At 38.2% G+C, this 27,603-nt stretch overlaps 1 protein-coding gene and 1 long non-coding RNA gene across 13 annotated transcripts; one reads left to right on the top strand and one right to left on the bottom strand.

Annotated features, from left to right (window-relative positions):
* On the bottom strand, positions 1-27,603 carry LOC130050845 (uncharacterized). Of its 12 annotated transcripts, XR_008799143.1 has the most exons (13): positions 27,176-27,603; positions 23,728-23,872; positions 20,923-21,062; positions 18,901-19,036; positions 16,865-17,019; positions 15,740-15,941; positions 14,062-14,345; positions 12,327-12,444; positions 11,041-12,082; positions 8,567-8,631; positions 6,703-6,821; positions 3,347-3,852; positions 1-97 (listed from the first exon to the last, which is right to left on the bottom strand). It is a non-coding gene; the product is annotated as an uncharacterized LOC130050845 (long non-coding RNA). The 12 variants fall into 12 exon arrangements; XR_008799145.1 differs by lacking the exon at positions 16,865-17,019 and having other exon boundaries at positions 14,097-14,345; XR_008799142.1 differs by lacking the exon at positions 16,865-17,019 and having other exon boundaries at positions 27,176-27,602.
* Positions 1,891-6,672, top strand: LOC130050833 (uncharacterized). Its single transcript, XM_056151611.1, has 2 exons — positions 1,891-1,963; positions 2,189-6,672. Exon 2 carries the CDS (start codon positions 2,220-2,222, stop codon positions 3,879-3,881), a length of 1,662 nt encoding a protein of 553 aa, XP_056007586.1. The 5' UTR covers positions 1,891-1,963; positions 2,189-2,219; the 3' UTR covers positions 3,882-6,672.

Genomic DNA, 27,603 nt, shown 5'->3' with positions numbered 1-27,603 from the left:
TAGGATAAGCTCGCATGCGCGAGTGCAACAGAAGTTTAATCATACACGTGTAAATGTACATAGATATCTGGAGGTTCATTGTTCCACTCAACTCAATCTACAACAGAAAAAAGAGTAATAATACAAAAACATGTAACATATTTCGTGTAATTTCCTCACTAGAGGGCGCTTGATACAAGCTTCACTCACACTCAAACATACACAGGTATTTTACCTATTGTTTATCTGTACACAGGTAAGCTTTCTATTTACAGGGAATGGATGATATGTAAGTGAAAGCTTGAGTGATGAGCCCTCTGGTACATGTAAGACAATTATTTCAATAAGCAATGTAATCTGATTCACTGATAAAAAAAAAATAGCTGGCGTGTGGATTCAAATTGTTGAATTTTAAAGCAAACTTTGTGTGCCATTAAAACCACAGGCACTTGCATCGCTTGGGGTCGAATTCACTATATAAAGAGTAATCTTTATATAGTAAATTCGACCCCAAGCGATGCAATTGCCTGTGATTAAAACGACAGGAACACTTCAATCCCGGATATATGGTTTCCGATCATTTTTTATAAGCTTTATGTTTACATTTCCGAAATCAAAGTCGCATATCATTGTCGGCAATGGTAATATTTCTATACTATACGCCTGAAAAATTCTCGAGAGGGACGCCTACAAAATATACCCCCCCCCTTCCCCTACACAACCAAAACTAGGTGAAAGGTGAAGACAACGAACAGTGATCAATCTCATAACTACTATACAAGCAATACAAAATTGAAAATAGAGAGATGTGTAAACGCGGATCCCTGGATATACCAGAGATGGAATCAGGTACCGAGGAGGAATAAGCATCCCCTGTTGACCGGTCACACCCGCCGTCAGCCTCATATCCCGGAGTTACCCGTAGTCAAAATTAGTGTGCCAAGAACGGCCTAACAATCGGTATAAAACAAGTCAGACAGCATTTAACCCAATGTATTATACCTCTACACATGTGAGAATCTCCCAAAGTCTGTAAAATTTTGATTAGCGTGTTCAGTTTATTGTCAGTATACACAAAAGTCTGTGAACTTCTTCTTGTCGTGTTAAGTTCATTGTCAGTATACAGAAAAGTCTGTAAAATTCTGCTTAATATATAGGTAGTGATTGTTCCTTAACTAAGCGCTCAATGGGACTTTCTTTATTTCTGTGAAAGTCACACGTCACTCACATACATGTAAGTTTGTTTGGAATTTTACACTGGATAATAGCGAGAAGAAATTTACAACGTCGCGCCAGCATAGTCTTTGGCACGATAAACAACCCTCAATGTAAACTAGCCTTTGGCACGATAAACAACCCTCAATGCAGACTAGTCTTTGGCACGATAAACAACCCCCAATGCAAACTAGTCTTTGGCACGATAAACAACCCTCAATGCAAGCTAGTCTTTGGCACGATAAACAACCCTCAATGCAAACTAGTCTTTGGCACGATAAACAACCCTCAATGCAAACTAGTCTTTGGCACGATAAACAGCCCTCAATGCAGACTAGTCTTTGGCACGATAAACAGCCCTCAATGCAGACTAGTCTTCGGCACGATAAAAAAACCTAAAAGTTACGTCCGTAAGTGCTTCACCTAAATCAGGTGTTGTCTATATAAAACTTTGTCCAAACTGAGACAGTAGTGATTACTATATGCCCCCCCCCCCCCTCACACACACACACACACACACACAGAGGCACAATTGATATTGCGAAGTATTTTTCTACACGGACTATAATGAAGGTATTTATACATACATTGAAACAATTCTATCTTCTGACGTCAATGTTGACATCGCTACCAGTATGATCTAGGTCAAAACAAACTTTAAAATTCTATTTAAATAGATAATGTATACAGGCTGACGCACCGCACAAATATTTAATCACAGGACTAGACGGAAGGTCGATATAACAGGGAGGCCATGTTGGATTTTCAGGTGAGACAAACTTAATATCCATATTTGTGTGATCAATAAGATAGATCTGCTCATTTTTAAAATAATTTCACATAACTCTGAAGAGGGGGGGGGGGTTGTTATTCAAAATGCATAGACGTCTCTGATATAAATGATGGCAGTTTATACAACATACTGTAATTCTAGCTGGTCATGTGTTTCAATATGTCAAACTCTTTGATTAAAATTCCCTAATTTAATTAACAGTGAACTCCTCATGTGACCCCGGACATCAGAAATGGACCCGTTCCGCAGAGCCCAGATTATCCTATTGTGTGACCTCTGTAAAACTGCCCACCTACAGAGTCACTGTGAACGTTGTCATATAAATCTATGCCAGACCTGTGTTGGGAAGCACCTCTCGGATTCGTCTATAAGACACAAAGTCGTGCCCTATAAATACAGAAAATCTCTTAACTACTCAACATGTCCAGACCACGCCGACGAACTCTGTAAACATTACTGTGAGAAATGTGACATTCCTGTCTGTTCTACCTGCGTCTCCTCAAGTAAACATGAAGGTCACGATACATCAGATATTCTGGAAAAACTCTGCGCTAAAACAGAAAGTTTACAGAAAGATCTGGACGAACTCGAGAGCAGAATTTACCCGCGATATGAAGAAATGGCGTCCGGTGTGCAAACTGAAAAAGCCGAGTTAGAAACGAATTACGGGAAACTGACAACAATTGCCGATCAACATGGAAAACTCCTACACCGGGAGATCACCGCCATTGTCAACCAGCGGAAATCCGACATTCAGGAGATGAAAATCAAACACCTATCTACCCTGAATAAAAATACAGAAGAAATCACACAGAAAATGGCGGAACTCAAACAGATCATGTCCGACTTGAAATCAATCCTAAAATCAAATGACGTCTCCTTAACTTCTACTTACAAATCTAGGACTTCCGAATTTAGAATATTACCGCCTAAAGTCCGAGTTACAGTACCCAGTTTTTCTGCTCAGAAAATAAACAAAGATCAGCTCAATGAAATGTTTGGTTCTCTGCCGCCATTATCCATTAACACAGAACATGGCGCCACAATGAAGTCAGCAGAAGCTGTATCGTCTCCTCCAGTCAAACCACTGCTTGATGAGCCGCGCGTCACCGCCGCCATAAACACTGGGTATAGCGGACTATACAGTGTTAGCTGTCTGAGTGAAGATCAAGTCTGGACATGCAGTCATTTAAACGACACCATGAAGCTGCTCAACCTCCAGAGTAAACTACTGACATCAATACAAACCAAGTCAGGGAACAAACCAACAGACATAGCAGTTACACGGGACGGAGATCTTGTTTATACTGACTCTAGTAATAACACCGTGAACTTAATTAAGAATAAAAAGATACAGACCATGATCACACTACAGGAGTGGATACCTCTTTATGTCTGCTGTACCGCGGGTAACGACCTCCTGGTTATCATGTACAGTGATGATGACAAACAATCCAAAGTCGTGCGCTACTCCGGCTCCACAGAGAAACAAAGCATTCAGTTTGATGATCAGGGTCGTCCTCTCTATAAATCTGGTTATTACAGTAAATACCTCAGTGAGAACAAGAACCTGGATATCTGTGTGGCTGACTATAACGCTAGTGCAGTAGTGGTGGTCAATCAGTCAGGAAAACTCCGATTTAGATACACTGGTCATCCCTCTAATACCAAGCTATCATTTACTCCAGTCGGCATCACTACAGACAGCCAGAGTCACATCCTGACAGCAGACATTAACAATAACCGTATCCACATCCTAGATCAGGACGGACAGTTCCTCCGTTACATTCACTGTCATTTACGCAGTCCATGGGGTTTATGTGTGGACATCAGAGACAACCTCTTTGTGGCTGAGTTAAACACTGCTAAAGTGAAGAAAATCCAATATCTATAAACAAAGTGTTAATTACACAACTCTACAGTGTTAATTACACAGCTCTACACAGTGTTAATTACATGTCTGAAACATGTTCATTACATATCTTTACAGTGTGTGTTAATTACAACATCATGTTAATTGCATCACTTGTTAATTTCAACCCTGTGTTAATTACAGCCCTGTGTTAATTACAGCCCCTTGTTTGTGATGTGTAATTAACATGTACTTCTGCTAGCAAGTTTACTGAAAATAAGTCATTCACTGGTGTTTAGTAAAACCTGTATTGTGTTTAGTAAAACATCATTAATCTTAGTATACTAATTACTGATCCAAATGTGTTACTAGTTAATTATCTATTTATTTACAATCTTTGGTGGACTAATTTGACTGTGTTACTAGTTATCTATCTCTATACAATCTTTTGTGGACTAATTTGACTGTGTTACTAGTTATCTATATACAATCTTTTGTGGACTAATTTGACTGTGTTACTAGTTGTCTATATACAATCTTTTGTGGACTAATTTGACTGTGTTACTAGTTATCTATATACAATCTTTTGTGGACTAATTTGACTGTGTTACTAGTTATCTATATACAATCTTTTGTTGACTGATTTGACTGTGTTACTACAGTACCCGCAACGTTATTCTTGACATTCCTATCGTTTGTATATCCTATCGTATCGTGCGTGTATCCTATCCTATCGTGTATCAGGTTTTCCGTTTTCTATCGTGTTTTGCGTTTATCAGGTTTATCGTGTATCGTATTTTGCGTGTATCAGGTTTTCCGTTTATCGTGAAATCGTTTATCGTGTAGCTTCGGAAACTGTCGGGATCGTATATAAAATCTAATGAAAAAGTACGATACTTTCCGAAACCTTTATTCGTTTTGTTAAAGAAGCTATTTTTAGGAATCGAGGAAAGACGGTATATTTGAAGGAGAACATAAAGTTGTCGATTTTAAGGCAGAAGAAGAGCTATTTGTATGTCCAGAGAGAGTGAAAATTTATCACAATTTAATTCTAAGTAGTCTGGAAAGTAGGCAGTGGTCTGTCGAACAAACCGAGGACAGTAAATCTGAAAGCTCCTTCATCTGAAGTTCATAAACATTTGTTGGCTAGAAACAATTATTTGTAATTAACACTAACAGAAAAATAGGGAGTTCTGATTTGAAAGGAAAAATCAGTAAATTACATTGTTTATCACATACATGTATATTTTAATAATGGTTCTTTTTCTTCCGATTTTTTTTCACCTGTATGCTACTTATATAGCAACTGCTGAACTTGTGCGCGTCCTTATATCTGATTTTGTGTATCACCCGTGTTTTGACAGCTAACATTCTCAGGGACATTGTATTTCACACATTTAGGAGATTAAGTTTTATAAGGATGCAAGGGTGTTGCATTCCCCAAAATTCTGCTCAATTGGGCACGATTCCGCTGTCATCGTTGTTTTGTTGTTGTTTTTTGTACCAATAGTCGTACGTGTAGATACTGGAAATTTATGTTGGTTTTGATGATTATTTGAATTTTTACACACTAAGCGTTTCAAAATTGCGAATTTAAAACAAGCCGGGTTTTGTTTGTGTTTTAAACAGTTTATTTATGTTTTGTTAACAAAATATCAATTCAAATAAATATGTTCCAATTACTTATGACTATCGATTATCATTCATAGTGTAAAAATATCTAACAGGTGTAGTGCGGTTGATTTTTTTAAAGCGGTCGTTATGACAATAACTTGAGATGTTGAATGAGCCGTGAACTTAGAGCTTGATGCAAAATAACCCCCTCCTCGCTACACACAAAATATTACTTGGTTTGATTTGATATTCAAGGTAATATACAGTAGCATAAGAGAACTACTGAAGCATGATATCACTACATTATATTACATTTAGTTAATTCCCTGTATAATTTATAAATTAAACATTAGGTGACAATATAAGTTTTGAAATCATTGGCTGAGAAAATCCATATAGATATCAAGTAATGAATTCAATGCCGTATATATTTTAGGTTTTTTTTTTTTTTTTAGCTGTGATAAAAAACATAAATAATAATTAAAAAAACCGTACGGCCAGGGATTAAAGAAATTATATGGTACAAAACCGATCAAGGTTTTAAACAAATGTTACCGCGACGGGGACAGGTAACTGATAGTCATCCCGCGATTTTCATGAGTTACCTATAGATTACCGCGTTAGATTTTTCCCATCGCGAGAACGCGGAAAACAAGAAATCCGCGTTGTCCGTAATGTAGGTATATAATGAATATTGAAATCCTTATTATCAACATAATTTAATTATATTGTAGGTATCGAAATTTCGTTCTGTCTAAATCGTTTCTAAATTTACAACATTTCTATCAGGTTTTCAATTTATCGTGAATATCGTTTATCGTGTTTTGCGTTTATCAGGTCTATCGTGAAGATCGTTTATCAGGTTTTGTATTTATCAGGTTTATCGTGTATCCTATCATATCGTGCATGTATCCTATCGTATCGTGTGTGTATCCTATCCTATCGTGTATTGTGTTCTATCGTTGCGGGTACTGTAGTTGTCTATCTTATCAAATCTTTTAAAGAAACGTGAATAATTGTGAAGTACTTAGAGTTTTTATTTTGTTAGTATTTTGTGTGTAGCCATGAATTAGAGTACATCCACAACACTTACATATTATTTGGATGTGCTTGTTTTAGTGTGATAAACTACTAATTGAACATTTTTCTTTTTGTTAATTATATATTTCAATATGTGTTATAATTTTCAATGTATATATTAGATAAACATGATACAGAGTTCAGTCTTACATTATTACTGAGTACTTACTTAGAATTGTAGTACTGTAACAGAGAGTGACCCCAAACGTCCAGTCTTCATCACATATCTTCAGATTCAAGGTCACAGTCTTCTGTTGACCATCAATAACATCACGACACTCCATAGTCCTACAAAATCAACACAGACAAAGTGTATTCATATCAAACCGAACTGTTTGTAATTCAGCACTAGAGTCCAGTCTATTACATTGTGTATTTAGTTTGATTTAGAATTGAATCCAAGACCCCTATACAACTAGTCAGGTGTTGTAATCACTGAGCTACCATGACCAGTCTATCGAGACCCTTGTATTACTAGACAGGTGCTCTAACTGAGCTATCATGACCAGTCTATCGAGACCCTTGTATTACTAGACAGGTGCTCTAACTGAGCTACCATGACCAGTCTATCGAGACCCTTGTATTACTAGACAGGTGCTCTAACTGAGCTACCATGACCAGTCTATCGAGACCCGTGTATTACTAGTCAGGTGCTCTAACTGAGCTACCATGACCAGTCTATCGAGACCCTTGTATTACTAGACAGGTGCTCTAACTGAGCTATCATGACCAGTCTATCGAGACCCTTGTATTACTAGTCAGGTGCTCTAACTGAGCTATCATGACCAGTCTATCGAGACCCGTGCATTACTAGACAGGTGCTCTAACTGAGCTATCATGACCAGTCTATCGAGACCCGTGTATTACTAGACAGGTGCTCTAACTGAGCTATCCATGAAGTGGATTTCCGTATGATCCATGAATATCGGTCTGGATAGCTCAGTGGTTAGAACACCTGACTAGTAACACAGGGGTTTCAGATAAACTGGTCATGGTGGCTCAATGGTAGATTGTTCACTTTATAACTGAGACGATGGAAGTTTGAGATGCCTTCATGCCACGTCAAACCAAAGATGCGAAACCTAAGATGTAAACATTGGTATTTAGATTTATTCTAAAGTGTTCTTTAATTTTTCCAAATTTGGTAGGCCAAAAATGGCATATTGTGGGTCATGTTCTTTTATTTTTCTATTTTCTAATGATGAATTATCTTCAACAACAAGAGGTACTGTGAGTAATGCTCACTAAGAATACCCCCCGCTTACCCCAATCTCCCAAAGGGTGTTCCATGCGATGAATAAAGCCGTTAAAGAATTTAAATGGAAACCATATTGCTACTTCGATGTCCAGTGCACATGACCTTTGACCTTTTGACCCCAAAATCCATAGGGAACATCTTCATCCCATGAGTAGTCCATATGTATGATATGGTGACTGTAGGTGGAAAGGATAACGCTTTAGAGCCCGGAAACCATATTGCTACTTCGATGGCCAGTGCACTTGACCTTTGACCTTTTGACCCCAAAAATCGATAGGGAACATCTTCATCCCATGGGCAGTCCATATGTATGATATGGTGACTGTAGGTGGAAAGGATAAAGCTTTAGAGCCCGGAAACCATTGCCTCTACAGACGGACGGACAGACAGACGGACAACCCGATTCCAGTACTACCCCCCCCCCCCACCTTGTTGCGAGGGGTATAATTAGCAATTTTACTTGGTTGTGAGATGGCTTCCAGATCACTCTGTTGTTAGAACACCTGACTAGAGATTCTGGGACCCTGGGGTCAAATTTCAATCTGTTCCATTGCTTTTTCTGAACGTAGGATATAAGTGTGTCTACAAATATGCATGGAACATTGAGCTGTGCTACAGTCTATACGAGACAAATGCCCCCGCTTGTGGGGCACAGTAACACACATCTGTCACTTATCAAATTAACAGAATTGACTCATACTGCCTCCACTATGTTGGGGCTTGGTCAGATAGTCAGAATATACTTTAACTGTATGCTAATGTTCCACTGACTAACCTCATGTTTCCCTGGATCTGGGAGAACTTGAAATTTCTGTACAACCAATCACTTCACGCCAAATTCTACAAACAGACCAAGGATGTGTCAAAATTTTTACAAATAATGCAGAAAGTTAATCAAGTGATTATGCTGAATCATTGGTAGCTTGGTGATAAAGTTAACTAGATACATTGCCTTGACAAACAGGATTCATTGATTAAGATATCATATTCAAAATTATTCAGAAAAGTCAATCAATCACTGACACGACATTGACCACAGTTTCATCTTCAGTATTCATGATTTTGTATTAAATCTAGTCACTTTGCTGTTCACACTTAAACTTCTATCTTGGATAATATCAGACAGCTTTAAAACAAGAGGGCCATGGGACACATTACCCACCTGAGTCACCTTGGCCCATATTTAAAGATTTTCTCTAAATTATATTTCACATGTAAAACTTTGATCCCATATTCTGGCTCCAACTCACCCAAGGGGAACATGATTGTGACAATTTAAATCTGCACCATGTCAAGAAGTTACCATGTAAATTTGAACTTTTTTTTTGTTTTGAATTCTACAAGATTTTCCCTGTATATTCACATGGAAAAATTTGATCCCTTATTATGGCCCAACTTACACGGGGGAGGGGGGAAGGGGGGGGGCATGCTTTTAATAAACTTGAATCTGCACTATGTCAGGAAATTGCCATATGAATTTCCACTTTTCTGGCTATTGAGAACAAGAGGCCAACAGGCCTTATCGGTCACCTGGATGCTAGTGGAAAAAGTATCACTACTTCCATGGGCTATGAAATCTAGAAAAAAAATTCCTGTTCTGAATATGTAAGCTACATTCTAATGTTCAGCAATAGTATACAATAACATGTGTTGTTAAAACTTCACTGCCCTCAAAAGTGCATACACTGAAGAAAGGCTTTAAATAATAGGTGTGTTAACATCAAAACATAAAAATATATGACTAATTTGGACTCATCCTAACGTCATAACCCTGGGTTGTGAATTTCACCATTTTTTGTATATCCATTTCTGCTATTCCTAAGTATGCATTTAGATTTGATACAGTATCAGCAAACTTACACATAAATACTATATACCAAGTTTGGCCTCAAAACCCTTACTCTGGGGAAAATCAAATTTACAATTTTCGTAAAAGACTTCCTGCTCCACCCATTTAGTTTCAATTTAGTACCAAAAGCACTAAATTAAATGTTTTCTAAGTGTTTTACACTTAAAAACTATATAACAACTATATAACAAGTTTAACCCCGCCCTGGAGTCAGAAACCCTACCCCGGGGATCATGAAATTTATAATTTTGGTAGAGGTCTTCCTGCTCGACATCACTATGCATTTAGTTGTTCTTACATGTGTGTGGTTCTTGAGAAGATTTTTGAAAATTAGTCATTTTGGGGCAGTTTTTGCCCTGTTCCTAAAGCACCAGGGGTGCAGGAATCCTGAAATTTATAAATTATGTTCCCTTTGTTCCAAAAATGTTTCAAGAATTGGAATGATATTAATCAAGGAGAAGTTAAGAATGTCTATTGTTCACACACTTAATAACTGACCATTTTGGCCCCACCCTGATACTTAAACTCCTAAACCTGGGGTTATCAAATTTACAATTTTGGTAAAGGACTACCTGTTCTTTCTAAATATCTTTTTACTTTCAATTTAGTATCAATAGCATAAATGAAGATGTAATTTAAGTGTTTTACACATAAACACTATATAACAAGTTCTGCCCCGCCCCTTTGGGCCCCAGGGGAGCTGGAGCCCTGAAATTTACAATTTATGTCCCCCTTGTCCCTATGATGCTTCATACTATATTTGAAAAGAATTGGACTGGTAGTTATTAAGAAGTTAAAAATGTTCCATTGTTCACGCATGACGGACAGACACCAATTGCAATAGGTCACCTGAGTTTACTCAGGTAACCTATAAAGGTTTTTGAAGATTTTTTCTATAAAAATATAAAAATTTGCTTCCCTACTGTGGCCCCACCCATCCCCTGGGGCCATTATTTGAATAAACTTCAATCTGCTCTATGTCAGGAAGCTTAGGATCCATATAAATTTGAACTTTTCTGGCCCAGTAGCTATTGAGAAGATTTGTAAGTGACCAAACCCTATTTTTGCATTTTTGTAACCATCTCCTTTTGATGGGGACATGGCCCTTTATTTGAACAAACTAGAATCCCATTTGCCCAAGGATGATTTGTGTTAGGTTTGGATTAAATCTGCTGAGTGGTTCTGGAGATTATGAAAATGATGAAAAGTTTACAACGACAGTGACAATGACAGACAATGGGGGGTTTTGATCCGAAACGCCCACTTGAGCCTCTGACTCAGACAGGTGAGCTAAAAAAAACATCGGTAGATATATTGGAGAAACACGAATGCCCCTGCTCTATGACCAGTTCATGGTGGAGACAAAATATGGCACATTTTGCATAATGCCATTAACAAACCTGATATTTTTACAGAGTCTCAGGAAAAGTACCCTCATCAATCAGCCTTACATCTCTGGTGACCGCTACTCTACAATATGTCACAGTCTCAGGACAATTCCTCGTCAATCAGCGGGACTCTTCCAGTGACCAATACCCTGTAAAATTTATTCGCACATTAATCACAAATTGACTTAATAACACCACTATATTATGCTTAAAGGGGCATAAACAATATTTGGACTAAAAATTTCTAATCTTATTTTTTCATTTGTAATATTTATTATGTTTAACTGGGGTATTTCTAATGGTCAGTAAAACTTTGGATGGTCAATTCTTGAGTTTTAAATGAGATACAACACTCTCAATTCTTAGTTATGTAAACAGGGCCCGTGTGATGTTTTTGCAAGTTTGTTACAGTTTGAATTTTAATTTACTTCACAAAAGAATTGTATTGGATGAACATTTAATGTAAGATTCATGTAAACATCCATATTTGCTGAATCTGTATGTCTGAATTATGTATAAAGCTTTAATCACCGAACAACAAAGTGTATGTTTCAGAGAACTTTTTATGTTTAAAGTTTCTTTTCCAACAAGTTTCAGATTTCAAAAAAGCCCCCATCACCTATTTCATGCCTAATAGAAATGAAAACAAAATGCCTCCCTCCCTCATCTGGTTTTGAGAAAATTGGCCTGAGAACCAAATAATTAATTTCAAGTGCCCTAAATGTTGATCCCCTATTGTGACTTTACCCTACCAACTTTAGAATGATTGCATATCATATATTGTCCTACTGTTTTGTTTTTTGTTTTTGAGAAAAGATTTTCAAAGATTTCCCAATATATCCCTATGTAAAACAGTGCTTCTTGAAAAGATTCAAAAACGACTCAATCCTATTTTTGCCATTTCTTTGCTATCTCCTTTGGAATGGGTTGAAGCCCTATAGTTGAACAATCATGGATCCCTTCATCCAAGTATGGTCTGTTCTAAGTTGAAATTGGGTCCTGTGGTTCAGGAATCCTGAAATTTACAACTGATGTCCCCCTTGTCCAAAAGATGCTTGGTATAAAATTTGAGAAGAATTTGAATGGTAGTTATCAAAAAGTTAAAAATATTCGACTATTAACACACGACAAAGGACGCAGACCAATTATTATAGGTCACCTGAGTAAACAAGAAATACGTAAAGTTTACAGAAAAAGGGGTGGATGGGAAGGAGAGATAATAAATTTCACATCAGCTTATACCGGATTTATCAAAAATATATAGCTTAAGTTAAGTGAAAAGGAAGAATTTTACCCACTCTATTTGGAAGACTATTTCCAGAAATGAATCAGATGGTAAGACAGCCTCTTTCTGCTTGTAGGAGGAAGGAAGTGTTCCTGTGGTCAGGCTGTCATCATCTCCTGAGACCCAGGAAGCTGAAAAAACAAAGTGTCAATAAGAGCTGGAATGACCAGAAATCAGAAATCATTAACCTTTGACCCCATATTGAGGCCTCATCCTACTCACAATGTGAACAAACTTGAATCTACTCTATGTCAGGAAACTTTCATGCATATTTCAACTTATTTGCCCCAAATTTTCTTAAGAATAAGATTTTGAAACGACCCCACACCAGTTTTACCTTTTCTTGATTATTCCACCTTCAAGTGGACATGTTTCTTGGTTTGATCTTAAATCCAGGCAAAGAGGCTTTGTGCCAAGTTTGGTTGAAACTGACTCAGTGGTTTTGGAGAAGAAGACAAAAAAGTTTACGGATGGTCAGACAGACGTATGATTGATAAAATGAGATCAGAAAATTTCACTTGAGCCTTTGGCCCAAGTGAACAAAAACCAATTTGGTCCCACCCTGTTACCAAAACACCTCTCCCCAGAATCATGAATTTTGTAACTAAATGTGGGGCTGTAATGAAGATTCCGTTTAAATCAGTAAATTTTTGGTTGCTTTTGCCCCCCCCCCCCCTCCCCCCCCCTAGGAGGTCACAAGTCCTAAACTTTAGAATTTGTGTCCCTCTTGTTCCAAAGATGCTTCAAATTCAGTTTGAAAAGAAATGAAAGTCAGTTATCAAGAAGAGGTTAAAATGGTCAATTGTTAACAGTCAATAGACGACATTCAACTATGGACACAGACAATGCATCCCCTGTCGACGGTCACACCCGCCGTGAGTCCTACATCCTGATCAGGTAAACGGAGTTATCCATAGTCAAAATCAGTGTGCCAAGAACGGCCTAACAATCGGTATGAAATACGTCGGACAGCATTAGATCCAAACAAGAGGTACTGTGAGCAATGCTCACTAAGAATACCCCCCGCTAACCCCAATCTCCCAAAGGGTGTTGGTAATAGGTAAAAATTCAGTATTATGATCCAATAGGTATCTAGGAACACAGCATCTCCATGCAATGAAAAAAGCCGTTAAATGAATTTAAATGGAAACCATATTGCTACTTTGATGTCCAGTCTGCGTGACCTTTGACCTTTTGACCCCAAAATCGATAGGGAACATCTTCATCCCATGGGTAGTCCATATGTATGATATGGTGACTGTAGGTGGAAAGGATAACGCTTTAGAGCCAAGAAACCATGTTGCTACTTCGATGTCCAGTGCGCTTGACCTTTTGACCCCAAAATCGATAGGGAACATCTTCATCCCATGTGTAGTCCATATGTATGATATGGTGACTGTAGGAGGAAAGGATAATGCTTTAGAGCCCGGAAACCATATTGCTACTTTGATGTCCAGTGCCCTTGGCCGTTGACCTTTTGACCCCAAAATCGATAGGGAACATCTTCATCCCATGGGTAGTCCATATGTAAGATATGGTGACGGTAGGCGGAAAGGATAACGCATTAGAGCCCGAAAACCATTGCGTCTACAGACGGACGGACGGACAACCCGATACCAGTACCCCCACCCCCCACAACTTGTTGCGGGGGGGTTTAATGATAGGTTGTAATAATAATTACAAACATGATTTATCTAGTCTGAGGGAGATAACTGTAGGAGTTGTAACAATATGAGAAAATCGAATACTTCTCCGACTCTTCTTTCAGTAAATGAAACCTCACACTGATTGCTACATCTCAGCAAGACAACAGTAATGTTTATCAAAGTGTTCAGCCTCCACCAGCAGGTAATGATGAACTGGGAACAATTCTTCTATCCTCCGACACTCCTAATCTCCACCAGCAGGTAATGATGAACTGAGAACAATTCTTCTATCCTCTGACACTCCTAATCTCCACCAGCAGGTAATGATGAACTGAGAACAATTCTTCTATCCTCCGACATTTCTACTCTTCATATCACACAAGTCACTGCAAAAATCCAACGATACGTTATGGCAAAAACTGATAATTTAATAAATGAGGCTGGTATGAGTAAAAGATATTTCCAGTTGGTGAACGTCAAGACCCTTAGCAGAAATGAGTCTTCGCATGTCGCCCATGATGAAAGCGATTCAACACCCAACCCAACCCCCCCCCCCTTACTCGGGGATGGGTGAGGGTAGATGACATGTACAATAACCCCTGTGCTCAGGGTGGGTGAGTGATGACATGTAAAATGACCCCCTGTACCCGTGAGTGATGATATTTACAATAATCCCTGTACTCATGAGGGTGAGTGATGACATGTACAATAATCCCTGTACTCAGGAGTGGGTGAGTGATGACATGTATAATAATCCCTTGTACTCGAGGGTGGGTATGACGTTCTTCCAGCCAGCAACACAAACTGTATACTCCTTTGATAAGTATACCTTCTCGAAAATTAAACAAGAGGTACTGTGAGCAATGCTCACTAAGAATACCCCCCGCTTACCCCAATCTCCCAAAGGGCAGGGCTTGAAGCTAACTTTTTATGTCACCAGTCCAGTCGGACTGATGGGGTATAATTTCAACCAGTCCGCAGAAAATTTTACCAGTCCAACAGAGTTTTCCAGAAATAATTAAACATATTTCATTAATGTTATTAAAATGAAATTAAACTCAATATGTTGATCTCAGATAATATTGTAACACATAAATGTGGAATTTATATTTATGAATCAGATTCGTCTGATATCTACAGATCGAAGCATGCCAAATGTGTGTATAAAATTTCATAAGTATATTTTCCAAAATGATGCTTTAGAAAATTAACCAGTCCCATCAGACTGACTAGAACAAATGTCAGTCAGTCCGCCAGACTTTTAACCAGTCACAGACTGACGGGCATATGTTAATTTCGAGCCCTGAAGGGCATTGGTAATAGGTATAAACTACCTCTTTTCTGAGTGTAAAAAACAAATGGCATGACAAACCGAACCATATTGCTACTTCGATGTCCAGTGCACGTGACCTTTGGACCCCAAAATCGATAGGGAACATCTTCATCCCATGGGTAGTCCATATGTATGATATGGTGACTGTAGGTGGAAAGGATAACGCTTTAGAGCCCGGAAACCATATTGCTACTTCAATGTCCAGTGCACTTGACCTTTGACCTTAAAATCAATAGGGAACATCTTCATCCCATGGGTAGTCCATATATATGATATGGTGATGGTAGGTGGAAAGGATAATGCTTTAGAGCCCGGAAACCATTGCGTCTACAGACGGACGGACAGACGGACAGACAGACGGACAACCCGATTCCAGTATACCCCCCCCCCCCCACAACTTGTTGCGGGGGGTATAATTAGTGACAAAGAATAGACAAGAACACTTACTAAATAATAGCACTTTTGTAGTCCTGGGCATGTGGTTTAAGCATTTCAATGCATCACCTGGAATACGGATGCTGTGGGGACTCCTCTGAGAGTGACCTTGAAGTACAGGTGGTAACCACTGACCGGATGACCCAGACAATGATCCTGGTCAAGCGGCAGATTCTTCCTACCAGGCTTCGGAAAAAAACCCACTGTCACTTGTCTGAGAGAATAAAAATGTTAATCAAGAAACACAAACAACTTTCACAGGTGATGCTGGGAAGAACCAAAGCTAACAAGAGACTCATGGGCCACATCGCTCACCTGAGTTACCTTCGCCCATATCTAAAGATTTTCCTTATATATATGGATGTAAAACTGTTATCCCTATTGTAGCCCCAATCTAACCCTTGGGGCCATGATGTTTACAAACTTGAATCTGCACTATGTCAGGAAGCTTTCATGTATATGTAAAATTGTTTGGCCAGATGATTCTTGGAAAAAAGATTTTAAAATATTTCCCTATATATTTGTATGTAAAACTTTGATCCCTTATTGTGGCCCCATCCTTCACCTGGGGTGGGGGTGGGGGTGTGGACATAATTTTAACCAGTTCTCCAAGTCACATCTGCTATCAGGTTGCAAAATGGCGACTTAGAAATATTTCTGGTTGCCATTTTCAAATTTCTAGTTGCCATGTTCAAAATTTCTAATCGCCATGGTAAAAGATTTTGTAAATAAGACCTACAAGTTTTTATTTTAATTTGAATATCTTTCAAGAAAAAAATCTACACCCATGTATGCGTTTTGTTTGTTTTATTTTTAAACTGAATAAAAATGTTCCGTGAAACGTGCTGGATGCTAACAAGTCAAGTATTTACTATGGCAAAAGTTGCATTGCATTGGGCCATCCTGTATATTTTACAGTACGCTTCTGGGGAAGAAAACCCAGCGTTCCAAACAAAGATTTGCTTTAAAGTCCTCAATAAGTGGGCCTTCACTGCTTATGCGAATAAGAGCTTTTACTTTTGTTGGATCTTTTGCTGAACAATCAGTACCAGCATCAATAAGAACACTACATGTGTACATCCCCAGTTTGTAATTGTCTTTGAAAATTAGCAGCAACAGTTGCCCCGCTCGACTTACTGTTAAAAATGCAGTCACGGACAAAGATACGTCTCTTACTGTTACCGTGAATAGTCACACTTCCATGTTTGAAAGATGTACACCTGGTCGTAGCGAAATCGGACAATGGGTGTCCAGAAATGGTTGACGTTCCTGGCTGATTAATCTCACAAATTCTGCAAAACATTTTGCCATTTCTGTATATCAACCACGAAAATTCCTTTAGCCATTTCAGGACTGGGGTTCTTCCTTTACTTTTGCATTTTTCTTTAGACACAGCTATGTCATTTTTAGATGCAGAACTTTTGCCGTGTGATTCTCGAATTTCTTCGTTACATGTACTACGCTGAGGTTTCTAATTCTTACTACCAATAACTCCAAAGTGCTCTAACCCTCGTTTTCCCGTCATCTTTATTGCTTTCAAACGCTGCTTTGACCGAGACTGAAAAATATTTATTCAGACTTCCGATCCCGATTACCGTATTTTGCCGAATATAATACGCAGTGGTGTATAATACGCACCCCCCACTTTGAGTCTAAAAGTTGGTGAAAAAACGCACTTCGGGTGTATAATACGCAGCAAAAATTTTGACCAAGCGGTAATCTTTATTTTATACTAATAGTGTTAATTTTCACTTAATATTTTTGCAGAAATAATGAATTCTAAACAACGCACAATAATTTGCAAACTTTTTGAGATGAGGTCTACATCGCGGTAATCTTCAATGAGAATCTTCAGTGAAAATATCAACCCGGACAAGCCTGTTCATTTCAGCAAAGCACGAGATTTTGTAGCATTAAAGTCTTAACTGACTCGATATTTCCTTTGTTGAAACTTAAAATCAATCAAATAGCCGATGTTATAAAAATAAAATTAAACAATTAAACTATCGCTTATTTTACTGTAATCAACACACCATGGTAGGTACAAAGATGCAAATTATCAACTCCTCGTTAACTACGATGACTATTAAAATGTGTGAAAAAAAAATTTGTTAGGTATTTCTTTACCCGGAGGGGGTATCTAACAAAAGCACAATGTACACAACAATGGCTTCGTAAAACACACGCTTTTATGCAAGAATAGTTATTTCAAAGATTCAAATTAGTATTTCATTAAAAATTAGGCCTATTCATAAAACTTTCAGTAAACCAACTTTTAGCAAGTGACAAAAATTATTTTCCAACAATTTTAGCACGTGACAAGGCATTATTGTGTACACATGCTTTAAATAATGGCGGCATGCGATGTAATGAATAGTCAGATCCAATGCAATTTGATTGGCTGTTTGTTTCGTGATAATTGAATTATTTAGATATTTTAAGTATACATATCACATTTTCTGCAATTTTACGTTTCTGTAGTAATTTTCTTGAGGTCGAATTTTCTAGTTAATAAATAGGTGAACGTGAAAAGGCGTACAGTATCCGAAGCCTTGGTCTTTGAGTGAAATATTACACTACTTAATCGCCGAGTTTCATCTGGAAAAAAAGGTCAAAAACCTATTGTGGTATATAATACGCACCCCTTTCTGGCACAAAAATATTCTCTAAAAAAAGTGCGTATTATATTCGGCAAAATACGGTATAAAATTTTATTAGATGCCCATTTTTTCTCCACTCGCGAAAATGCGACTTAGTTATCATCTCTAGTCGCAAAATCGATTTTCTGGTCGCAAATGCGACCATTTTACTCGCAACTTGGAGCACCGACATGATCCTTCATTTCAACAAACTTGAATCCCTTTACCCAAGGATGCTTTGTGCCAAGTTTGGTTGAGATACTGACGAAAATGCATTAGTCCAAGGCCAAATCTTACGTCAACTTTTTAACGACCAATCTCATTTGCATAAATCAGGTCAAACAGTTTGTGTATTGAAAACAGTACCCCCCCCCCCCCCACTTTTTTCATAACTTTTCTCCCAGGTATTATTCAAAATTAATTTTTTAGACTTAAAATTTTCATCGTTAATCATTATTAGTTCCCTCCTATACAAAAATGTCTGAAAAGTTGATTAATGCGAGTTTTGACCTTTGACCTGATAAAGACACAAACCTTCTTTAATTTTCATGAAACTTGGCACAACAACTTCTACAGCCATACTACACATCCCTATGAAGTCACATTGTATTTGTCATCTGAACAGCAGAGTGAAAGCCCTTTGAAGTGATGAGCTGAATCTCCTGAAACACTGAAACAGAGGATGAAATCAGCATCAGACATACAGTACACAATTTTGAAATGCTCACATATGACATATGCTGCAATCAATTTCTTACCAATTATTTTTATATATTGTATACACATCCCCTTTACCTAAATAGGATAACAAATTTGCTCGATAATGTAAATAGATATTCTTTAGATTTTTTGTAAAAGTTACCCCCAAATATGGTGAAGTTTCTTAAAGAATGTCTAAAATAAAATATTTAACAGTAGAATTTTACATAAGAAAAAATATTTCCAAATTCTACATTATATTGGCTGCAAGAAACAACAGCACAAGTCAATGAAAATAGATTAATCTCTGTTGTCAGCAGATAAGCAGACAGGACCACAGCAGCCACTATCAGGATGTGGCACTTACTGGTCATGCTGGATTATCCCTGGTCACATTAAAACTGTCAGTAGAGATGTGAAAGATGCCATTCTAAAGTTAACCAAACATTAGGCACTATAAATATGGGTGAGCTAAGAGAATTCAACATATCAATGCCTGAATCTGACAGAAGCACTACTCTACTCACCAACATGTTAAAAAAAACTATGGCTCCATGGAACAAAGGGAAGGAACTCTGCAAGAAGAAGCTCCCAAGGCAGGGCAAATTTCATCGAGGTAATTCCCATGGCCACAAGACTAAGACTGATGTACAGAAAAATTCTAGTCGACGATCATTTGTCAGGCTGAATTCAACAGATCATGCCCTGGTCACCAAGCCATGTCTGGACAGCCAGTCCTACCAAACTTCTAACTGCGATGGTGAAAATGGACGATCCTGCATTCTGCGCCAACTCCCTTCCGACTTCCCAAATCAAACACCAAAGAGAAGAGAATACTTAGGTGGGCGACGTATAGTGGATGAACAGAAGATGATGGAGATGATTAATCAAACGATACAACTTCATCAGTCTACCACCTGTACCGCTCTGAACATCACTGTGCTGCACTTGACAAAAGCAGGAATTTCATGGAAATACATCCTGACTTGTGTAAATTGCCCGTTCAACTCACCTGAATTTGCCCTATCCAAGAGATCTGCCAAGAGGGTCCTGGTCGCAATACATCGGCATCAAATATGGCCTTGGCATATGCCCTTCGGAACACTTCACTGGGGGCAGAGAAGGCTATAGAATTACTGAGCTGCCTAGACATCCCGCCTCCCACTAAGGCCTCTCTCCAGAAGCTCCTTTTCAAAATCAGCCAAAATATGACAAACTTAAACAAAGAACATATGCCACCCAGAAAATGTCATCAACATTTCAACAGATGCCCGTTATAACAGTAACATCATGTTCAGCCGCAGGACCCCGGACAGAATGCCAGTCAAGCCTTTACCTTGGCCGTTGAAACCAACACTGACAGAAAATATATACTTGCCTGTGCTCAGCAAAACAAACTCTGCTGGACAGGTGCATGGCTAAGGGGCAAGGGAATGGAAGTAGATTGTCCAGGCGGCCATCTGAGTGTACTTCCAATCGACCACGGGCAGCACCATTTTCAGAGTATGAGATGGGGAAGGACATTGGCACACAGCTGGCCTTGCAAGATGTATTAGTCCAGTATATTACCACAAACGGTGACGCCCAAGGTGCCAAAGGAGTGGACGAAGCTATGCGAGCTCTACATCCCCTATGGAAAGTAGAGCGTCTAGCCGACCCCGTCCATCTTGGGTAGTCACAGTTTCACGCCAGCAACCCAGCAGTCTATAGCGAAGGAATGTTCCATACCCAGACCAAAGAACAGAAGAAAGAGCTACAGAGAGTATTTAGCAATGATCTAGTCAAGATGTGCTTTGATAGTCAAGGAACTGTTTACCAAATTTGACAGAGACCTGCAGAAAATGAGTGATTTCTTACCTAAAGTCCTTGAGGCCACTGTTCTGTGCTATACTGGAGACTGCTCGATGTGTGCAACATATTCCCTCGTTTGTGATGGAGGACTTGTTTCCAACTGGTGGAACTTCAGTCGTAATCTTGCTGTATATAAAATCACAGGCCTGCAAATGAATGAAAATGACATTAGGATTGTAACAGAAATCCTTAAAATGAAACTAAGTGTAGAAGCCATCAATGCCATGAAGCTGCTGACTGATACAAATGCCAACAAGTCTTACCACCGTAGTGCCAGTTGCAACATGCCCAAGAACATTAAGTTTTCCCGAACGATGGAGGGTCATCTCCACTCCACGATACATCGACGGAACAACTTACCCGGTACATCAACCAGACTGAAATGCAAATCTGCTGGAATACAGTACTCTGAGCATGGGAGCAACAATTAGATAGACTGGACCACAAGTTCCTGTACAATCAAGCCTATCACAGAAATGAGAGAGTGAAGAGTAGAAAGAACTTACTACTGGCCAGGGAAATGGCAGAGGATCACTAGTACAGGGAAGAACATAGAGGAACTTCAGACTACTGCAAAGGCCAGCTTGACTTTAACTCAGATGCCGCCCGTGATCACCCATACCACAAGAGAGGAGAATTGAGATATCACCTCAGGCCTCGCCAGTGAAGAGAGTGACTGATTAAGTTGCTATGAACTCTAATTAGCAATTAATAACTGCTCATTTATAACTACTTCCATGTACTAATAACTTTGTGAGGAGTGACACATGCCTCTCCCATTTACAGCGGTGTAACATGTTAATAAATGCGATAAACATACCAAAATTGTTGTTATCCATATGTAGCTCCAGATGACAGGGAAGATAGGGAGGTGGGTGCCCCAGACAGGTGCCCCCGGATTTGCAGGTCTGTCGCTGGTTATTGATACCGTGCTGCTCCTGAGCAATATGCCCTGGTACAACACACAGTGTGTTGTGGCACAAGTGGGATGCAACAATTGATACATCTAACTCATGGTGACGATGATGTAACATGACACTGAGTCTATGCACATGCATCATCTGCCAGCTGTTCTTTATCGGATGCTTGTAGCACACAACACCATACTTGTTGTTGTTGCTTCTAGCCCCCATCCAAATACGACAATGATCATTAAAACCTGGGGCAGAGCTCGAGTGCACCTTCTCTAAATACTTGGGAAAAAAAGCTTCCATGCTTAGAAAATGAAAGTGAGCCACTGACAAAAATGCATTATTCCAAGGCCAAATCTTACGTCAACCTTTTAACGACCAATCTCATTTGCATAAATCAGGTCAAACAGTTTGTGTATTGAGAACGAATGCTGGACAACTCGCCCCCAAGACAACTCGCCCCCTCTTAGGACAACTCGCCCTCTCTAAGGACAAGTCACCCCTTCTCTTGAGACAACTCGCCCCCAATATTATATACAGTGAAGCCTCGGTAATCCGGACGCCATTAATCCGGACGCTTCACCTTCCGGACGATTTTTCTAGGGAACGAAATTTTTATACATTATTTTGCATCATTAATCCGGAAATTCGCGTTCCAGATCCGGACGGTCACTTTTTACTACAAAACGTTATAATGCATTGAAAATTGTACCGGTAATTTTGTTTAGGGACGGTCTGTGTCGGACAATTTTAGCAAGGCATAAATTATAAAGAAAACGAGCCAAACTGTCTAATTGAAGCGATTACCTGTACCCTGTCAACACCTCCCTCCAATTCGGTGGTGTGTGATGATAAGTCCGTTAGGTAGCACGCGTCGATCGAGACATTGCATTGCCAATTTTCGCACATAGGATCTTTATTGCATGTAGTGTTGAATTTTGTAAATAATTTGGATATCTGTAGCATATTATTTTATAGTCTTGATCAATACCCTAATAGTATTAATAAATTAAACATAATGCTGTAATGATAATTTTTTTTAACTGCTAGTCATGTATCAGTTGTACTGATTCGTAAATTGATATCGGCTTATTCAAATCTAAAGAGTGTAGATTATACTTCTAGATTCTGGATTTTATACTGTTGATTGGCGTGAAATATACATGTATGTTCATGCACATGTATATATAGTATAAGTTTTTAACGTTTACAATGTCATGCATGTAGAATGTACCTGTGTACGATTGATTCTTGTTACGATGTTGTAGAGCTTTATTGCTTTCGAATTTTTAAACTCTGCGTAGAAGTGAGAAAATTACCATTTTAAGGAAAATGACAATTAAATTCTGTATCTACCTGTAATGTTAGTTTCACCCGCGTTTTGTTCCGTCATTATCGCATCATGAAAATAATAGGTGCGTGTGACTAGATCAAAGCAGTAGTAGTTTTGAAGTTTGACCTTGAAAGTGGATCAAGGTCAAGGTCACGCATCCAGGGGCCAGTCTCCATGAGTAAGGCAAACCCACCCATCACGCCTGTCGTCCCCAAGGAAGAAATCCCCCACCCTTCAAGTGATCTGTCTGTGATCAGCTGTTCATAATACACTATTTTGACCGGTCTCATGCCCAACAACAGGATTCTATAGCTAATCTGACCTACACCTACACATCTGACCTACACCCATTTCTTCCATTTCTTGACTGTCTTGTAAATCAAACATTAACTGCATTTGCATTCAAGAAAAGATATCAATGTCTGCCTGCATCAAAATAAAGACTAAGTTCAGTTGTTGTTGTTTTTTTGTTTGTTTTTTTTATGATAATGATGATGCAACTTTACTCTACAGTTGAACTCATTGACATTCCATCCCGACTGTCATTGTAAACAAATAAACACTTACCTGCAGGATCAGATGGGATGCAGTACTCCTATTCTCCGTTCAGATATCCTACATGCACTCAGACACTTTCTAATTCACCGGCCGCCATTTTGGCTGGTTTTTTTCAAAGCCTAAATCCGTATGCATGCCTCCTTGGGTGAAATGACTGAAAGACATTGTCTCCGTGAATTAGAACACATAGGATGAGCAATTACAAACTGTATATTCAATTCCACAATCCACAACACACACGGTAAAATCCAGTGCATCTTCACAACATCAACATGAGGCTTGTAGACTCCCAGTATGCACGAGCAGTAAACAATCTAGGAAAATGTCACATCCGGTTTCTTTGCACCTCCAAATATCACATCTAACAGGTCCAAAGTCACCCCAAACACCTGCACAAGTCTTATTACACTTTTACCTGATATGTGCATATGTGCTGGCTACCCAACACCCACACCCCTTTTCTCCCTAAAATTTGACGGGTACTTAATTCGAAACCAAGCATTGAACACACTTCAACACTCAAATTTAGGCGACAAATTTGAATTTCTTTTCTAGCCAAATCAAATTTTTTTATTTTTTTTTTTGCGGGGGTGGGTGGGGTGGGGGGCTTTTAGTATTTGAACACTACTGAAAAAGCGCTAGAAGGTGGAAAGCCCTCTAATTGTTCGCGAACAATTAGGATCACTAGTTATTATTATTATTTTAATACGCCCTGAAATTGATGTTTATTCTTATCTAGCATATTTATGGTATCTTGTGATTTCATGTTTTATATGTACAATGAGGATAGGTACAGCTTTTAATGTTTTATTTATTTTCTATGTATTTAATGTGTATAACATTCTCTTGTAAGGTATATATGCATTGTAAAGCACCTTTGAGCGTACATAGTGTATGAAAAGGGTGCTATATAAATATGGTATTATTATTATTATATATAAGGTCATGCAAATTTGTAATCTAGTTCGTCGGATTCGCCGCTTCTATTTGTAATAAATGCAAATTATATTATCATCAAAAAATAATATCCACCCGCGTGTTTACAAATATCCGTAATTTTTTACCCGACTTTCTACAACAAACGCACAAATGACCTTGATATATGTGCTGACAAATGACAGAAGCGTGGGCTCTCGAGAAATTTCCTAACAGTGTAATACGGTTAAGTTATTCATGATGTCTATCTTAATATGTACGATACTTCATAACACTGGATTGGAAGTTGTTCCTTATGCTGGAATCGAACTGGATGCCGATGAAACTTTTGAAGCGCTATTCGATGCCACTATTTAAAGAACATCGACAACGTACGATTGATTGTTTGATTATATAATGACTAAAGTCTCTCTTGAGAATATATCACTCACATGAAGACGTTACCATTGTCGGTGAAGGGCTGCAAAATTTAGGCCTATGCTCAGCGCTTATGGCACTGAGGGATCTTTATCGTGCTACACCTGCTGTGACAAGGATCTCAGTTTTTGCAGTCCTATCTGAAGGACCGCCCCATTTATTCGCCTCTTACAACAAGCAAGGGGTACTGATCGAGGACTATTTTAAACCGGACCGACAGTTAACGACAAATTCACCAAAGGTTTGGTGATGTCCTATCAAAATTCAAGAAAATGCTCAAAGCGATGCAATGGACATTGCAATGAATGTCAAAACTGGATGTGTCCCTAGCAATATGCATATCTCTGAATCGAAAGTTTGTAGATATGAAACTTAAATAAAATTCTTCAAAAAGACCTTATCATGCAGTTAATGTTGCAAAGTACATGTATTAGGTATAAAGAAAATAAGTCTTTGAAACCTGAAATACTTCTAATTTATTGTAAACTATATCAACAAAGTTGAAAAATATTAAGTTTATGTGGTAAACAAATGATATCTGATGATTTTAGATCTTTATTATTAGGCGCCCGCTTTTTAAAATCACTCTTAATTCAATTAAAACTATTTAAATTTCTTGTATTCGCTTGCCTCATAATTTTTATCTCCAAAATTAAAAATAATATTTGTAAAATAATTTCGCCCTCTCGCCTCACTTTTTTTGTTTGAAAATCCGAAGAACTATTTTACAAATTGGTGTGGCCTAAAGCCACAATAAATCATTAATAGAAAATATTCCAATAACTTATGTTTGTTTTTGTTTTTGTTTTTTTTATTATTATTATTGTTTGATTTCTGATTGTTTAATCTATAATACATGTAAATACAATGATAAATTGCATTGTATAGGGGACCTTAGAAATTAAAATATTCTAGGTGCGAGTCAATGCTATTAAAACTCAGGTATACTGGAGCTTTCCTCGAGATCTAAAGACTGCTGGTCATCATATAGCCATGATTGTTATCAAAACATCTTTCTCAGGTAGCTGTAGACCATGGTCTCTGCAAACTTCAATCAACCTAAGCTCTATTGTTAAAAGTTTGATTGACAGGTGGCTTATCATTGATCACCATACAGGTAAAATTTGGGGGCGTTAACTTAAAGTGGGGTCTTTAATCATTATTAGTCCCCTCCTATACAAAAATGTCCGAAAAGTTGATTAATGCGAGTTTTGACCTTTGACCTGATAGGACACAGACTACCAATTATTTTCCTATACATTCCTTTTTAACATAAAAATTCATATAAAAAATTCCACCACCTCAACTAACCTGAAATTTGGCACAGACTTAGAGCAATTCAAGTCCAAAAATATTTGTGAATCTCAGGAAAATCCACCGCACACAAGTCCTGTTATGACAACGCAAGTAACCCTACCCTGCATATTTTCCTTTCCCTTTGAGAAGCAGATAAACAATGGCCTATTTACACCTTTCCTAATACACACTTAAGATCAGAATTTCCCATTATTATAATTTTTTTATTTTTTTTTTCAGACCCTCTCCTTTCCATCCATGCCCTAGAATAACACAATTCCACCTCACACACATCCCCAAGAATTTTTAAGAAAAAAACTTCTATTTATAAATTGGCACTACTTGATATTCAACTGTCCGAATTTACTCTTACTCTGAATACTCTAGTCATTTTGGCTTTACATTTTTTAAGCTTTCATTCTGATCATATCAATTTTTTTTTATCCAAGAACGTAAAATACAGACCGTGAAATATTCGTTCAGCTCAGTAAATTTCATCAAATCACCGTTTCACGTACTTGACCAGTGACCCCCCCACTCCCCCCCCCCCATTTCAAAAAGTAGATAAGTTAAAACCGGTGTATTCTGAGAATATCTTCCCGTTCTCTCAATAATTTCTGCTTCCCTTGTTAATAATAAGCTTTAAATGCCGACATCCTTAAAACATCATTGCTTACAATATCTTCCGTTCCATTTTCTGTTCCGCGTTTTAGCAACACCCATAAAAAACTCATCTGTCCTAAATATTTCTTTCATGCAACTCAGCCAAAAGCAATTAACCAGAGAAATTTAAATAAATGGTACCTACGTGTAATAGCGCTGTACCCGGCAGTCATTTTCGCTAAGCATCTGCAAATATAAGCTATCTGTCTGATCATGCTGATTCGACGTCCATCTTCGTTTTCGCTGCAAGTGTCTTCTGCTTCTTCAAGTAAGACAACTCTTGTTTTAGCAATCGCACTTTCTCGGGTCTTTCCGGTAAGCGGAAAATTCATATAGATATAAGGTAAAGATTTTTAAAGAACTTTTTGTACCAAACAAAGTGAGAGAAAATAGAAGACCCCGAAATGACAAAAGAAAAAAAAGAAAGGAAAACATTAGTCTAAAATGTTCTACCATAGTAAATTCTCTTGCAGCTAAACAAAATTATAAAAATTTCAAAGTGTCATTGACTAGCATGCAATTTTACCTGTGAAAATCCCCCCCCCCCTCCAATGTGGATCAGAATATTTTCAG

Source organism: Ostrea edulis, chromosome 10 (assembly GCF_947568905.1).
Source record: "Ostrea edulis chromosome 10, xbOstEdul1.1, whole genome shotgun sequence".
In the NCBI taxonomy this organism is placed as follows: domain Eukaryota; kingdom Metazoa; phylum Mollusca; class Bivalvia; order Ostreida; family Ostreidae; genus Ostrea; species Ostrea edulis.
This window is presented reverse-complemented; position numbering and strand designations above follow the sequence as displayed.

What these genes read in the sequence shown, in the direction of transcription:
- LOC130050833 (XM_056151611.1), top strand. Translation starts at nt 2,220, where the DNA reads ATGGACCCGTTCCGCAGAGCCCAGATTATCCTATTGTGTGACCTCTGT.